Source organism: Aquarana catesbeiana, linkage group LG09 (genome assembly GCF_042186555.1).
Source record: "Aquarana catesbeiana isolate 2022-GZ linkage group LG09, ASM4218655v1, whole genome shotgun sequence".
Taxonomy (NCBI): domain Eukaryota; kingdom Metazoa; phylum Chordata; class Amphibia; order Anura; family Ranidae; genus Aquarana; species Aquarana catesbeiana.
In genome coordinates, this window is record NC_133332.1 from 310,993,566 (window position 1) to 311,009,500 (window position 15,935).

At 43.2% G+C, this 15,935-nt stretch overlaps 1 protein-coding gene across 1 annotated transcript in view; it reads right to left on the reverse strand.

Moving 5' to 3' along the window:
• Window positions 1–15,651, reverse strand: part of LOC141108753 (keratin, type I cytoskeletal 18-A-like) — a 49,692-nt gene extending 34,041 nt beyond the window's left edge. Inside the window, exons 1-2 of the mRNA XM_073600661.1 lie at window positions 15,536–15,651; window positions 857–1,177 (exon numbers count right to left, since the gene is read on the reverse strand). Of these exons, the coding sequence (XP_073456762.1) occupies window positions 857–1,171 (315 nt within the window). The 5' untranslated portion in view covers window positions 1,172–1,177; window positions 15,536–15,651. The remainder of the gene's footprint in view (window positions 1–856; window positions 1,178–15,535) is intronic.
• Between the last annotated feature and the right edge of the window lie 284 nt (window positions 15,652–15,935).

The window sequence follows — 15,935 nt, forward strand, 5'->3', positions numbered from 1 at the left end:
TACACAGCATTATTGGTTGATAGGACACATGCGGCTGGGCCACACAGCATAATTGGTTGCTAGGACGCAGGTGTCTGGGCTACACAGCATTATTGGTTGATAGGACACATGCGGCTGGGCCACACAGCATCATTGGTTGCTAGGACGCAGGTGTCTGGGCTACACAGCATTATTGGTTGCTAGGATGCAGGTATCTGGGCTGCACAGCATAATTGCTTTGTAGGAAGCAGTATGGCTGCTCCTTGCATGTCTTTGTTTGCTGGGACACAGGTAGCTGGGCTGCACAGCACAGCATCCTTGACCGCTACGATTCTGGTGGCTGGACGACCACACTGTATTATTGGTTGGGAGGATGCATGTGGCAGCATCATTGGTCGCTAGGATGCAGGCAGCTAAGCCGCAGTGTCTCTGGTTGCTTAGATGCTCGCAGCTGGGACACATATCATCACCGGTTGCTAGGACACCAGTGGCAGGGCCACACAGCACCACCAGTTGCTAGGATGCAGTTGGCTGGACCACATAGTGTCATTGATCATTATGGTGCAGGCAGCGCCAGCATCCCAACAACTAGTTTAATAATGCTGCCCTGTGCTGGTGTTCGGAATGACCTTCTGGCCCTAGTGCTGCCCTCCCACTGAGCGCTGCCTGAGGCGATCACCTCACTTTGCTTTATTGAAGGCACATCCCAAATAGAGTAAAAGGTTTCACCCTACTGTTAAAAAAACCATAAACACTTATGGGTCAATCAAGATGTTAGTGCATATGATATCCCTCCTTTAATTTGTCCTCCGCCCCTGAGGAACCATTACCTGCTATCTGGAATATTATCACACTAGAATATCCCCCCAGGTCTTACCTGTTTTCTGAGGACATGGATCAGGTTGTATTTGTCTGTGTAGTCTCTTTTTACTGAGTCACTTGTTGATAATTTCTCTCGTATCTGAAATTCAAGTTGCTGGTTTGACTTTTCCAAAGATGCCACCTTCTCTAGATAACTGGCCAGACGATTGTTAAGATTCTGCATCACATCCTTTTCATTGGACCCGTTGGACAACGCAGAGTTGAGCGCCGGTGTCGAAGAGACAGCCCAGGGTTTTCCATCGTAGGCTACGCTGGCCGAGGAGAACCTGAGCTTGGAGGAACCTCCACGAGGGGAGACCAGGGAAGCCATGGGAGACTGAAGAAACAAAGAACATGTGTTGATGATTATCCCCCCAAAAAAGTGGAAGAACTCGATAAATATCACTAAGCGGAGACAACTAGTGTGCGCCTTCAACTGCTTTACAAACTCTACATTCACATGATCATTCCCTGCCCTCAAGGAACTTACAATCTAAGATCACTATCTCACATGCATACACACACATCAGGACCCGTTTAAACAGGAGCCACGTAATCTACCAACTTGTCTTTGGGGTGTGGGAGAAAACCCATGCAAGGACAGGGAGAACATACAGACTCCATGCAGATAGTGTCCTAACCACAGTATCAATGGTTGTTGGCTTGCTAGATAAAGGGGACATCAACATCCCCTGGGGCCCCTAATATTCAGAATATGTAATGCTATAGAGAACATTGCCAGAGACTGAAGACTTTCTGCAAGAGAAAGTCAAAAACTGGGGGACATACAACACGTGTGGTTGGAGACTGGGGATATGCTGCAGGAGACAGTCGGAGACCGAGGACATGTTATGTGGAACTGTAAAAGCTCACTGCTGTCTCAGCCTCTTTTCAAAGCAGTGCTTCTGCTACTGGCTGCACAATAAGCAGCACAGGGCTGCATGTGGCCCTCAGGCCACAAGTTTGTAGGCAGGTGCAGACTGTTGTCTCCAATGCAGGTGGCACTCGACTGCAGAGTCAGTGCAGTAGGAGAGGAAGTCAAGAGGAACATGGTTCCTCTATGGTTTCCTGAGTCACAGGGGCAGCGATCTGATTGGATGCAGGCTGCCCATGTGACTCTGGTGGCTATCTTAGGTGTGGCAGAGTCTATTTAAGACCCTGGTCCCTGGGTTTGGTGCGCATTCACGTGTGGGTAGTGTAGCGTTGACCCTCCTCCAACAGGGTTTGTTGTGAACTGTTTTGCCTTTACATCAATACAAGTTCTACTATTTGGAGCTGGACTCTGTGTGTGTGTGGTTTTGCCATCGCACCACACCGCACCCACCCACAAGTTGACCACAGGTCATGGTTGCATTGGATTGGTTGGACCTCTAGATATAGAGATATTTGCAATTTTTTTGATGTTATCTTACAGTTCTACAAATATGTTGTCCAATTTCCATCGAGCCCGCCTGCTCTTTTGTTCGCCTCTTTTGGGTGAGTATTTAATGTGGGATGTTGCTCTTTTGTTCTCTTGCCATCTGTCTCCCCAATGTGTTGATCCTGTGCCCTTCCATAAGAGTTGGTTCTATCAGGCCCCTCCCCCTGTATCATTATTTTTTTTTACCTGGAAAACCCCATGATTGGTGTCTAAATGTACAAAGATTGAAATACGATATAGGATTCTGAGGAAGCTTGTTCTGGGCGAAACCCGTTGATTGATTGTACTGTTAGGCACTTACAAATTCCCATTTTCCATAGTCTCTTTGATGGATAGACATGAAAATATCTTTCTCCATAATTTTTTACATTGCTTGGGGATCGTTTTCCCAACAAGCTCTCCCACCCAATACCCTATATAATAATTATACATGCATTTCACTTGAAGAAGACATCTTTTCAACATCTTTTTCAACTCACAATGCAGTTACATATGTTCTATGCATATCTGATTCCACTTGTATTCTAGCTCTATAAACTTTTCCCTCAAAAAACCTTGGAACTCATTTATTCATTTTGCATATGTCCAGTGGAGAGTTCCTGGAGCCAATCACCGGAAACTGCCCTTTGCTGAACTATTGAACTAAATGCAAATTGTGTGCCAGCTCTCAGGTAGCTCTTCAATTTCCATAAACTGCGTTTCTTCTCTTATTTCAATTCTGAGAAGATGGAGCATGGAAAAAAAAAATATTTAAAAGTACACTATATTACCAAAAGTATTGGGACGCCTGCCTTTACACGCACATGAGCTTTAATGGCATCCCAGTCTTCGTCCGTAGGGTTCAATATTGAGTTGCCCCACCCTTTGCAGCTATGACAGCTTCAACTCTTCTGGAAAGGCTGTCCACATGGTTTAGGAGTGTGTCTATGGGAATGTTTGACAATTTTTTCAGAAGCGCATTTGTGAGGTCAGGCACTGATGTTCGTCAAGAAGGCCTGGCTCGCAGTCTCCGCTCTAATTCATCCCAAAGATGCTCTATCAGGTTGAGGTCAGGGGTCTGTGCAGGCCAGTCAAGTTCCTCCACCCCAAACTCACTCATCCATCTCTTTATGGACCTTGCTTTGTACACTGGTCCAAATCATTTGGTGGAGGGGGGATTATGGTGTATGGTTGTTTTTCAGGGGTTGGGCTTGGCCTCTTAATTCCAGTGAAGGGAACACTTAGGGTGTCAGCATACCAAGACATTTTGGACAATTTCATGCTCCCAACTTTGTGGGATCAGTTTGGAGATGGCCCCTTCCTGTTCCATCATGACTGCGCACCAGTGCGCAAAGCAAAGTCCCTAGAGATGTGGATGAGCGAGTTTGAGGTGGAAGAACTTGACTGGCCTGCATAGAATCCTGACCTCAACCCTATAGAACACCTTTGGGATGAATTGGAGTGGAGATTGTGAGTCAGGCCTGAACTCACAAATGCGCTTCTGGAAGAATGGTCAAACATTCTCATAGACACACTCCTAAACCTTGTGGATGGCCTTCCCAGAAGAGTTGAAGCTGTTATAGCAGAAAAGGGTAGGCCAACTCAATATCGAACCCTACGGACTAAGACTGGTATGCCATTAAAGCTCATGTGCGTGTAAAGGCAGGCGTCCCAATACTTTTGGTAATATAATGTATCATCTTCTAAGCCTGCAGACCCAAAAGGGTCTACACACAGCCTGACATTATTAAATTGTGCAACTGAATTAATGCCAAATACCCCCCCAGTCCAAAAACTAAACTGGATGACCCCCCTACCCTCCTCCTCCCCCAGCCTCTTATTACATAAGGCTGGCCATATACAGATTACATTTTGGACAAAGCTTGCTGGAATGACCAAAATTAGTTTCGGCCAGCACCACCCCACTGAAAAATGTACTTTTGTCAAAGGAGCCGGGAAAGAGCAAACGTGAAATTCTTGAGGTGTTTTGAGTGGCATGCGTGCTTCAAGAGCAGAAGAACATCACTGGAAAACGACGAGAGATCAGGAAGACCTTCAACGAGCTCAACCCCTCGAAAAGGCTGAAACCATTCGGCGACCTGTGCACGGTGATCGTCAGAGAACAATCGCGCGTGCCAGTCAGAACACCTAGAGCGAGTCATTGCAGCATCGCCATAAACTTGCCGAATCGGGTCAAAGGCCTCTGTGGCAGATTTGCCCAATTTCAAGTCTATCTCTTTGTTCTAACTTGCTGTCCATGATAAAATTGCAGTGGTTAGAATAGCACCAGTTGCACGGCTCCCGATGTACACAGGACGGTGTCTTTAGGCACACTGACTTATGAAGGTTGGTGCTCCCTGTGACCAATGCATTTTAAGCCTTCAAATCTTGGTTAAGGAGGCCATTTAAGGACATAAGCATGGCTTTACCTTATACCAAAGGAACGTTAACTGACCAAGTCCTTGAGGGGTCATATTGCCAAGGGAGTTGGCTTGGGGGTGGTCTATTCCTTAGAAACAACCCCAAAAACGTGCCAAAACGCTAGTCTCAAAAATTTTTGATACCACCTCGTATGCAAAAGGGTCGGGATGTTCGGGACTTCATTATACTAATATGGCCACATAGCCAAATTAGGTTAATGATATTGAAATAATTAAATTCAATACTATATAAACAAATTAACAAATAATTGAATTGAATAAACATAAAATAATAAAATAAAATAAATACGTTAAATAGCACAGGAAATGGGGGAATCGAGCGATTTCTCTTGTCCAGCCAAAATGGTGAAATTTTGCAGAACTTTGACTTGTTCCTACCCCACCATCCAGACCCCTAGGAACAGCTGATCTCCTTGATAGAAATAGCATCTTCACACCTTCTTGAGTTCACTTCTTGACCTCTAGGTTGACTGTTTGACCAAGATGCAGCTCCAGCTTTGGAAACACAATCAATAGTGTTTTGAGACTCAACAGACTCGGTGACGCTCAAATCCATCAAGTGACCTCAAAGCTGCTATTCTAAGCAGCAGAACAAATGATTGGAGGGGGTCTCCTTGGTGAGCAACTGGGAATGGGACTGGCAAAGGTTAATAGTAGTAATAAAAAGGTCACAACTCCCAAGCCCACCAAGTCTGCTGGTGTCTGAAAAGTCAGGTGCGGGCATCAGATGGAGCTCCTCCATATATACACTATATTACCAAAAGTATTGGGACACCTGCCTTTACACGCTTATGAACTTTAATGGCATCCCAGTCTTAGTCCGTAGGGTTCAATATTGAGTTGGCCCCACCCTTTGCAGCTATAACAGCTTCAACTCTTCTGGGAAGGCCGTCCACAAGGTTTAGGAGTGTGTCTATGGGAATGTTTGACCATTCTTCCAGAAGAGCGTTTGTGAGGTCAGGCACTGATATCGGGGAGAGGGCCTGGCTCGCATTCTCCGCTCTAAACTTGCTCATCCATGTCTTTATAGACCTTGCTTTGTGCACTGGTCCAAATCATTTGGTGGAGGGGGGATTACGGTGGGGGGTTGTTTTTCAGGGGTTGGGCTTGGCCCCTTAGTTCCAGTGAAGGGAACTCTTAAGGCGTCAGCATACCAAGACATTTCGGACAATTTCATGCCCCCAACTTTGTGGGAACACTTTGGGCATGGCCCCTTCCTTTTCTCACATGTGCAGGCCAGTCAAGTTCCTCCACCCCAAACTCGCTCATCCATGTCTTTATGGACCTTGCTTCATGCACTGGTGCGCAGTCATGATGGAACAGGAAGGGGTCATCCCCCAAACTGTTCCCACAAAGTTGGGAGCATGCAATTGTCCAAAATGTCTTGGACTTGGTATTCTGACGCCTTAAGAGTTCCCTTCAATGGAACTAAGGGGCCAAGCCCAACCCCTGAGAAACAACCCCAAACCATAATTCCAGTTTTGGTGAGACAATCCCCCAAGGTTAATTACTTTTCAAGGGATGTCAACCCTGCAATTTTCCTCATTAGGACACTGAAAGCGAACCAGGTGATTATGATGAACCAGACCCTCCCATTCAAAATCAGTGTGCACTAAGATAAAAGTCAGATTTTAGGCATTCTCTGCAATAGGAATTTCAGTTTGGATGCTGGTACCCCCCCCACCCCGGATAATTTACTTCTAAAGGGATGCAGACCCTGCAACTTCCTCATTAGAACACTGACAGTGTACTAGGTGATTAGGATAAATCAGACCCTCCCATTCAAAAACAGTGTGCGCTAAGATACGTAAGTCAGATTTTAGGCATCTTCTGCAATAGGAATTTCAGTTTTGGTGAGGGATTCCCCAAGGGTTAAATACTTCTAAAGGGATGCTGACTCTGCTAACTTTTCTCATTAGTACACCGAGAGTGCACCAGATGATTATATTGAACCAGACCCCCCCCATTCAGAATCAGTCTGCACAGGACATCTTGAAACAAACATCTCTTTAGAGCAACAAAAGGTAGGAATCTGCAGCAAAGTTTGTTCAAACCTCTGCGATGTACATTCGGCACCCAGAGGGAATTGTTTTTTTCTCAACAAAAGTGGAGTTACCCTTTAATCACTATCATTATGCCTGTTTTCGGGTGAAACCCATTAGAGTGGGGAGGTTCCCAGACGTGGGTCTTATGGAACAATAGAGTTCTATGGAAACACTGAGAACAATAGTACGCAGTCAGTTCTTTCTTTCTTGTTAACTGAATAATGACTCGTTTGCGAAAGCTTTTTTTTTTTTTTTTTTCATTATTTTTTTTTTTTTGCATATCAGAGCTGCTGATCTCCTGCAGCCTTTCTGCAGTCACTTCCTGTATATATGAACTTCAGGAATGGCTGTATGGCATTTCTCAAGGCAATTATCATTGTTCATTGAGAATGCATGTCACAGGGTGACAACACGAGAGCACAAATGGGATGCCAAGACAGAGCGTTGTCATCCCATAAGCATCACTCTATAAGCATCCAATCATCCACAGAGGAGCTGCTGTTAAAAAAAAATAAAAAAATGGAGATTTAAAGCAGGAATTTTGACAAAAAAAAGATTTCATTTAAATATATTCCAGGGAGTCAGGGGGTGGAGAGGATCTGTGCTTGGTGCAGGGTAAAAGAAGATTTGTACTGTGGGGGGGGGGTTGGGGAAGATGGAGGAGGATTTGTGCTAGAAAAGGGGGGGGGGGGGTGTGCTGAGGGAATTGGGAGGGTAAATGGATTTGTACCAGAAGTGTGACTGATTAGGAATAAGTGATGGAAGGGGAAGAAGATTTATGCTGGGGGTGTGCTAGGAGGGGGGACTTTGTTCTGGGAGGGGGGACCCTGGCAAGGTGGAAGAGGATTTGTGCTAGAAGGGGGGGGGGGGTTGTGCTGGGGGGACTTGGGGGGCAAGTATATTTTTCCTAAAAACGGTATTGGATGGAAATAAGTGCATTACATATTGCTGACCCCTGCATTCTGTACATTACATATTAATATATTACTGACCCCTGCATCCTGTGCATTACATATTGCTGACCCCTGCATTCTGTACATTACATATTACTGACCCTTGCATTCTATGCATTACATATTACTGACCCCTGCATCCTGTGCATTACATATTGCTGACCCCTGCATTCTGTACATTACATATTACTGACCCTTGCATTCTATGCATTACATATTACTGACCCCTGCATCCTGTGCATTACATATTGCTGACCCCTGCATTCTGTACATTACATATTACTGACCCTTGCATTCTGTGCATTACTTATTACTGACCCTTGCATTCTGTGCATTACATATTACTGACCCCTGCATTCTGTGCATTACATATTACTGACCCCTGCATTGTGTGCATTAAATATTGCTGACCCCTGCCTTCTGTGCATTACATATTACTGACCCCTGCCTTCTGTGCATTACATATTACTGACCCCTGCATTCTGTGCATTACATATTACTGAACCCTGCATTCTGTACATTACATATTGCTGACCCCTGCATTCTGTGCATTACATATTACTGACCCCTGCATTCTGTGCATTACATATTACTGACCCCTGCAGTCTGTGCATTACATATTACTGACCCCTGCATTCTGTACATTACATATTGCTGACCCCTGCATTCTGTGCATTACATATTACTGACCCTTGCATTCTGTGCATTACATATTACTGACCCCTACAGTCTGTGCATTACATATTACTGACCCCTGCATTCTGTGCATTACATATTACTGACCCATGCAGTCTGTGCATTACATGTTGCTGACCCCTGCCTTCTGTGCATTACATATTACTGACCCCTGCATTCTGTGCATTACATATTACTGACCCTTGCATTCTGTGCATTACATATTACTGACCCTTTGCATTCTGTATATTACATATTACTGACCCCTGCATTATGTACATTACATATTACTGACCCCTGCATTCTGTACATTACATATTACTGACCCCTGCATTCTGTACATTACATATTACTGACCCCTGAATTCTGTGCATTACATATCACTGACCCCTGAATTCTGTGCATTACATATCACTGACTGCTCTCTGTGTGTTCTGCACTCCTAAACCCCAACTCATTACTACTCTCCTTGGGGTTACCCAAAGGTGTCCCAGGTCAGTTGCAACCTAGTAACACCCCAGACAATCACGCCAATATTCAAGGAAGAATACACATGTCTCTTGTATTTAGACAATATGACATTATCCTGGAGACAACACTTGTTGACTTTTCTTCATGTCGCCTCATTTCACGCTTCAGTAAATCAGGCTCATAATGTCAGATGAAAATTTAGCGTCCCCCGTGACCTGTAGATCCTCCATTCTATTTATTGGCGTGTTATGTCAGGTTGTTGTATTCGATGCATTATGTTGCTATGGCTGCTTCCTGCACAATTTGAATAAGCAACAAACACAAGTCTGTCTCGTGTCCATTTATGATGGTTCTTCCTGTAATAAAAGCCTGGCCTTTGTTGGCAAAGACAAAACTGAGGGAGGAGAAGCAAAGGGACATGGCATTCTGTGACATAGCAGCCCGAGTACATGGCGGACATCAGCAGCCCGGTCAGAAAGGGCGAGGAAAAAAAACAAAAAAACAATAAAAATGTTCTACAGGGAGGGTGGGGGGGGATCAGGTGTCCCTATATAGAGAGCAGCGTACATTCCAAAGTCATTCTCAACGTCACCAAGGAACTCAGGCAGAATTATAGAAAAAAAAAAAATTATTATGGGAACAATGGTACAGAGATCTTATAATAATATGAAAAAATATAAAATACACAAATAAAAAAATATTAGGGAAAAAAAATGTATAGGTATTTTATATATAAATTATTTGTATATATACACACAGTATTGTGTATATAAGTTATATATTTGTACAAAAACAAAATGTATGTATGTATAATTATATAATATAACATATAATGTGTATATATTTTTTTAAATGTATATTTTTATTAAAAGAAAGGTTTTCTGTATATAAAGTATATATATATATATAGATCTATATATAGATATATATATAGATCTATATATATATATCTATATATAGATATATATATCTATATCTATATATAGATATATATATATCTATATATAGATATATATATACTGTATTGTGTATATAATATATATATATATATATATATATATATATATATATATATATATATATATATATATATATATATATATATTATATATATTTGTACAAAATGAAAAAAAAAAATAAAATAAATAAATATATATATATATATATATATATATATATATATATATATATATATATATATATATATATATATATATATATATATATATATATATATATATATATATATATACACTGTATAGGCCCCTTGTCCTCATCAACATGGCATGGTGCCCTTGCCCATGTTTATCCTCTATTGCTTTTTGTTTCCTATATTTGATGCAGAAGGTTTTCAAAAATATGTAGCGATTTTACAACGTCTATATCACTATACTGTACAGTAAACAATAGACACGTGCAAATTCGTTTTGATCCGAATACAAATTCGGATTCATTTTTGGTTATTTCGGAGACTCGGGTGTATTTGAATCTCTGAATGTAATAGTAACGCATAGTAACGAATTTTCGTTGAAATCCATTAAAATAAATTTCAAATTTGCAGAACGATTAGAATTCTAATCAGTCAAAAAAAAAAAAAAATGATCGATTCAAATTCTGTGTGAAGAATAGCGGGTCGTTAAGCAGCGGGTCGGGAAGCCAGCCGCCGCGTCCCTAACAACCGATGACTCATCAGCTGTCAGCGTGCTTCCTCACTGACAGCTGAAATGTAAACAAAACAATGCAATAGAAAAATGTTAAAGAAAACAGTGTGGGGGTCCCCCCCCACCCCAATCCATACCAGGCCCTTTCGGGTCGGGTCTGGTATAGATTTTAAGGGGAACCCCACGCCTTTTTTTTTTTTTTTTTGGCGTGGGTTTCCCCTTAAAGTCTATACCAGACCCGACCTGAAAGGGCCTGGTATGGATTGGGGTGGGGGGGACCCCCACACTGTTTTCTTTAACATTTTTCTCTTGCCTCCCCCCATCAGGAAATACTCATATTAAATCCAGGCGAAGAAGTCTGAAGTGCAGGTTTACTCAAGCCGCCTTTGTAATACATCATGTATACATTGTTTAACTTTTTCCTCTAAGGCAACCACCTGTGTAAAGTATCTTCAACGGCAACTGTAGCTTTTCTTTTTCTCTGGCTTCATGTATAAGAATTCATTTTTTTTTCCTCTTCCCATGCGATATTGTTTCAGCGGGATTACTTTCTAAGGTCTAGTAAATATAAAGATACAATTACTTGGGCCGATCATCTGACAGATCAGATCATTTCAGGTATCCTCAGAATTAGATGAGGGTCATCTGATCTTGCTGGGTTGCAGCGGTGGCGTGATGGTTTGTGAACTCTGTAGGCATCTCTGTAGGCATCTCTGAGCTTCAGAAGCCACCCCTTGCCAGTTAGTTGATCTCAATGAAAAGTTTTCTACTGCTACCTACAGGCATTGAAACGGCTGTCACACGCGGCAGTCACAATCCGACCTCCAAAACGCGCATATCTGGGTCAGCTGATCATTGTTACGGGTCAGCTATTTAGGTCAACAATTTACGCAGTCGCATCAGTACCTGCGCTCAAGGAGCTTACAACCTAAGGTCCCCCGTCCCTCATTAGGGTTGAGTTGAGTGTTCAGTCTGAACATCATTTTTTGATAGAGCAACTTGTTATTTGAATGTTCATCTGAATACCAAAGGGTTTAGGGTATCCTCAGAATTAGATGAGGGTCATCTGATCTTGCTGGGTTGCAGCGGTGGCGTGATGGTTTGTGAACTCTGTAGGCATCTCTGTAGGCATCTCGGAGCTTCAGAAGCCACCCCTTGCCAGTTAGTTGATCTCAATTAAAAGTTTTCTACTGCTACCTACAGGCATTGAAACGGCTGTCACACCCTGCAGGCACAATCCGACCTCCAAAACGCGCATATCTGGATCAGCTGATCATTGTTACAGGTCAGCTATTTAGGTCAACAATTTACGCTGCAGTACCTGCGCTCAAGGAGGTTACAACCTTAGGTCCCCCGTCCTTCATTAGGGTTGAGTTGAGTGTTCAGTCTGAACATCATTTTTTGACAGAGCAACTTGTTATTTGAATGTTCATCTGAATACCAAAGGGTTTAGGGTGTTCAGAAAATGAGAGCTTCCCCGTTGTCAGTGGTTGCTGTGGAAGTAGCCGGTGCCTGAACCCACCATGACCTTAGCAACTATTGACATCATCTGGCCCATTCACTTACATGGCTGGGAATTCCCAGGAACACATAGGCAAGAGGGTAGGAATGAGGGATGGCATTCCTAAAAATGGCCACATGGTAATAAATATTTGATATTTTTTCAATTAATGTTTGTGTATGTGGTAGTGCCGGTAAAGTCCAATCCTTAGGGGGGTTCCTCTTGGTTCCTTGATACATTCAGGATGTGGCACACCTTTCTCAAGTTCTCCATATCAGAAACCCTTTTCATATATGGCCATGGTCATATTTGGACAATAGTGTTACCACACCCTACCCTTTTATTGCCACTGATAGCTCAGGGAGTGGTCATCATCATGTTAGGGCCGTGGGGTTTTTCTTTCATCATTCATCGATGAGGAGCTACATTGACCAAATTGATGGAGGATCTACATGGTGGGGCTTTTTTTTTTTTTTTTTGATAAGGGATTGGTCAAAAACTGTGTAAATGTGTTCTTGTAAATGAGTAGAGGCACTATGTACCCCCTATTCACTCACATGGGGGAGGGGGGTGGTATCTGGGTGCCTCCTTATTGTTAAATGGGGCTTCCAGATTCAGGGTTGGTGCCACCCGGTGCTGTAAAACATTGCGTCACCCCCCCCCCCCGCCGTCAACATGATACAAGATATGGTCAGAGACTTCAGAGAGTATACAAGAGATGGTCAGAGATTGTGGCCTTAGCCGTACTCGCAGTGGCGTGGGAGTCTCCAGCAGCCATGGATGGATGGTGCAAGACAGGGGTCCAGTCTCCAGGACTCTATGTCCGTGCTGCTCAAAGTGGCATGGTGGTGGGATGGCCAGCCGGGATCCCGTCTCTGGGTCAGGACTCGGGAGGCATGCCCACTGCCGTGTTGCTGGGCTGTTATTCATTCAAACATGCCGCCGGGCAGCACCATAACGTCACTGACTCACTGCGCATGTGCCCGCCCGGCTATAAATAGACGAGCATGTTCAAGCCCAGTCAGCTTTGGAACTGTGCATGTAAAATTCCAAAGTTGTCCTGCAACCATATTTTTTTTTTTACGGATGGTTGGCAACCCTGGTAGCACCCCTCCGGCGAGTGTCACCCTGGTGCAGTCCACACCCCCCACACTCCCACTGTCCAGATTCCAATAAGCCTCCCTTCCCGCGGCCGCCGCAACCACTAGGCCAGGGTTGTGGGGAAAAAGCACTTGTTCCCATCAACTTGAAATTAAGGTATTTTGAAAGGGGGGTTCCCCCATGGCAAGGTCCTCCCAATGATGAGGGCATGTGGTCTGGTATGGTTCAAAAGGAAGGGAGTGGGGGCACATATTTGTCTCCTCCCACCCTTTCCTGGCAAGCCAGGCTGCATGCTTGAATTAAGGGTCTGGAGTGGGTTTTGGGGGGAACCCCATGCATTTTATTTTTTTTCGTGGGGTTACATCTTAAAATTCATACCCGACCTGAAAGGTCTGGTACAGATTTTGGAGGAGGACCCCGACACCACTTTTTTGGATAGGGCTTCCCCTTAAAACCTATACCAGATTCAGACCAACCATCAGGTCTTTGGAGTGTGGGAGGCGATCGGAGTACATGGAGAAAACCCATACAAGTTCAGGGAGAACATGCTAGCTCCATGCTGAAAAGTGTCCTGACCAGGATTTGAACCAAGGACCCTAGTAGGATTTGAACCAAGGACCCTAGTGCTGTAAGGCAGACGTGCTAACCACTTGCATGTTTATAGCTATGGAGGAGAGGAGGAGATTAGGAAAAAAAAGTGGAGAGGATGATAGGGTGAGAGGAGGAAAAGAGGAGAATAGGAGAAGAGGAGAGGAGAAGAAGAGTTGAGGAGGAGAACAGGAGAGAAGGTGAACAGGAGAGGAGGAGAGGAGAAAAGATGTAAAGAGGAGGAGAAGAGAAGTGGAGAGGAGGAGAAAAGGGGAGGAGGAGAAGAGAAGTGGAGAGGAGGAAAAAAGGAGAGGAGAAGAACAGAAGTGTAGAGGAGGGGCGGAGAAGAGGAGTAGAGAAGGAGAGGAGAAAAGGAGTAGCGAAGGAGAGGAGAAGAAGAGAAGTGGGAGAGGAGGAGAGGAGGAGAGGAGGAGAAATGGAAGATGGGGGGATAGGGAAAGGAGGAGAAAATTTCTGGAGAAGAGAAAAGGAAAAAGGTGGAGAGGAGTAGAAGAAAAAAAAGGGGAGTAGGGGAGAAGTGGAGAGGAGGAGAAGAGATGTGGAAAGGAGGATAGATGGAGAAGAGAAGTTGAGAGGAGGTGAGAATTAGATAATGAAAGGAGAAGAACAGAAATGGAGAGGAGGGGAGGAGGAGAGGAGAGAGAAGAAGAGTAGAGGACGAAAGGAGAAGAGTATCGGAGGAGAGTAGAAGAAGAAGAGAAGTGGAGAGGAGGAAAGAAGGAGAGGAGGAGAGAAGGAGGAATGGAAAAAAGAAATGGAAGAGGGAAGGACAGGGAAAGAGGGAAAAAGAAGTGGAGAGGATAAAAGGAGGAAAGGTGGAGAAGAGGAGAAGAGTAATGGAGAGAAGAAGAAGAGAAGTGGAGAGGAGGAGAAGAGGGGAGGAGGAGAAAAGGAGAGGAGAAATGGAAGATGGAAGGATAGGGAAAGAGGGGAAAAGAAGTGGAGAAAATGAAAGGAGAAGGGAAGGAGAACAGGAGAGGAGAAGAGGAGGAAAGGAGAAGTGGGAAGGAGGAGAAGAGAAGTGGAAAGGAGGACAGAAGGAGAAGAGAAGTGGAGAGGATGAGAAAAGGAGGAGGAGAAGAACAGAAGTGGAGAGGAGGTGATGAGGCGAAAAGTAGAGTAGGAGAGAAGAGGAAGAGAAGTTTAGAGGAGTAGAGGAGAAGAACGGAAGTAGAGAGGAGCGGAGAAGGACAAGAGTAGAGGAGGAGAGGAGAAGAAGAGGAATGGAGAGGAGGAAAGAAGGAGAAGAGGAGGAAAAAAAGAGACAGGCTTTAAGTGTCAATGGACCTTCAGTGGAAGAAACTAAACTACTCTAATTACACGCCAAAAACACAAATTGTAAATACCATTAAAAGAAAAAGTATTTTTTCTAACCAAATTTTGTCTTAATGATAGAAATAAAGAATTTACATTTTAGGAAATTTTATATCAGTCATTTAAAGACAAAATCAATTTGAACAAAATCACCAATAAATGCAATAAAAGAGCACAATCTACAAACAAAGAAGTCACCCACATGCATAAAACAAATAAAAATGAATAAAAAAGTGAAAAAAAAAAAACGAAAACTTTTTGAAACTGGCAACATTTTGTTAAGCAAATAAATAATTTTTTTTTTTTCTCTCCAGCACCAAACCCTTTATAGATCAGCTGTATCCCTATCTACATCAAAGCCAAAGTTCTATACAATACATCCTTGTCATGCCTCCAAGCCAATGAATCATAAAATGCCAGAAGCGATGTGTGAAGTCCCAGAAGAAGCTTTCAGTTGATTTGGGCAGAATGCCATCTACACATCAGACAGAAGAGAGCGCAGCCTAGAATGGGATCATACTGTACCTTGCTGCAAGCAGATCCTGGAAGAGCAGTCAATGCAATGGGGTGTTACCTCTCATGGGAAGCTTATATGCAGTCCAAGGGAGGGGATCTCACACCCACAGGAGGATGGCAGTTTACTGAGCTCATTCACAGCAATGTGCAAAATGTTCCTCAGTGAGCTCTTTACTTGGCAGGTCTGCAGTGACACCTACCTTGTACCAATGGGGAGAGACAAAATATATATATTTTTTTAATTTTTTCTCTACAAAAAATAATATATATATATATATATATATATATATATATATATATATATATATATATATATATATATATATATAAATATGTTTGTATTTGTACAAATACACATATATATATATATATATATATATATATATATCTATATATCTATATCTATATA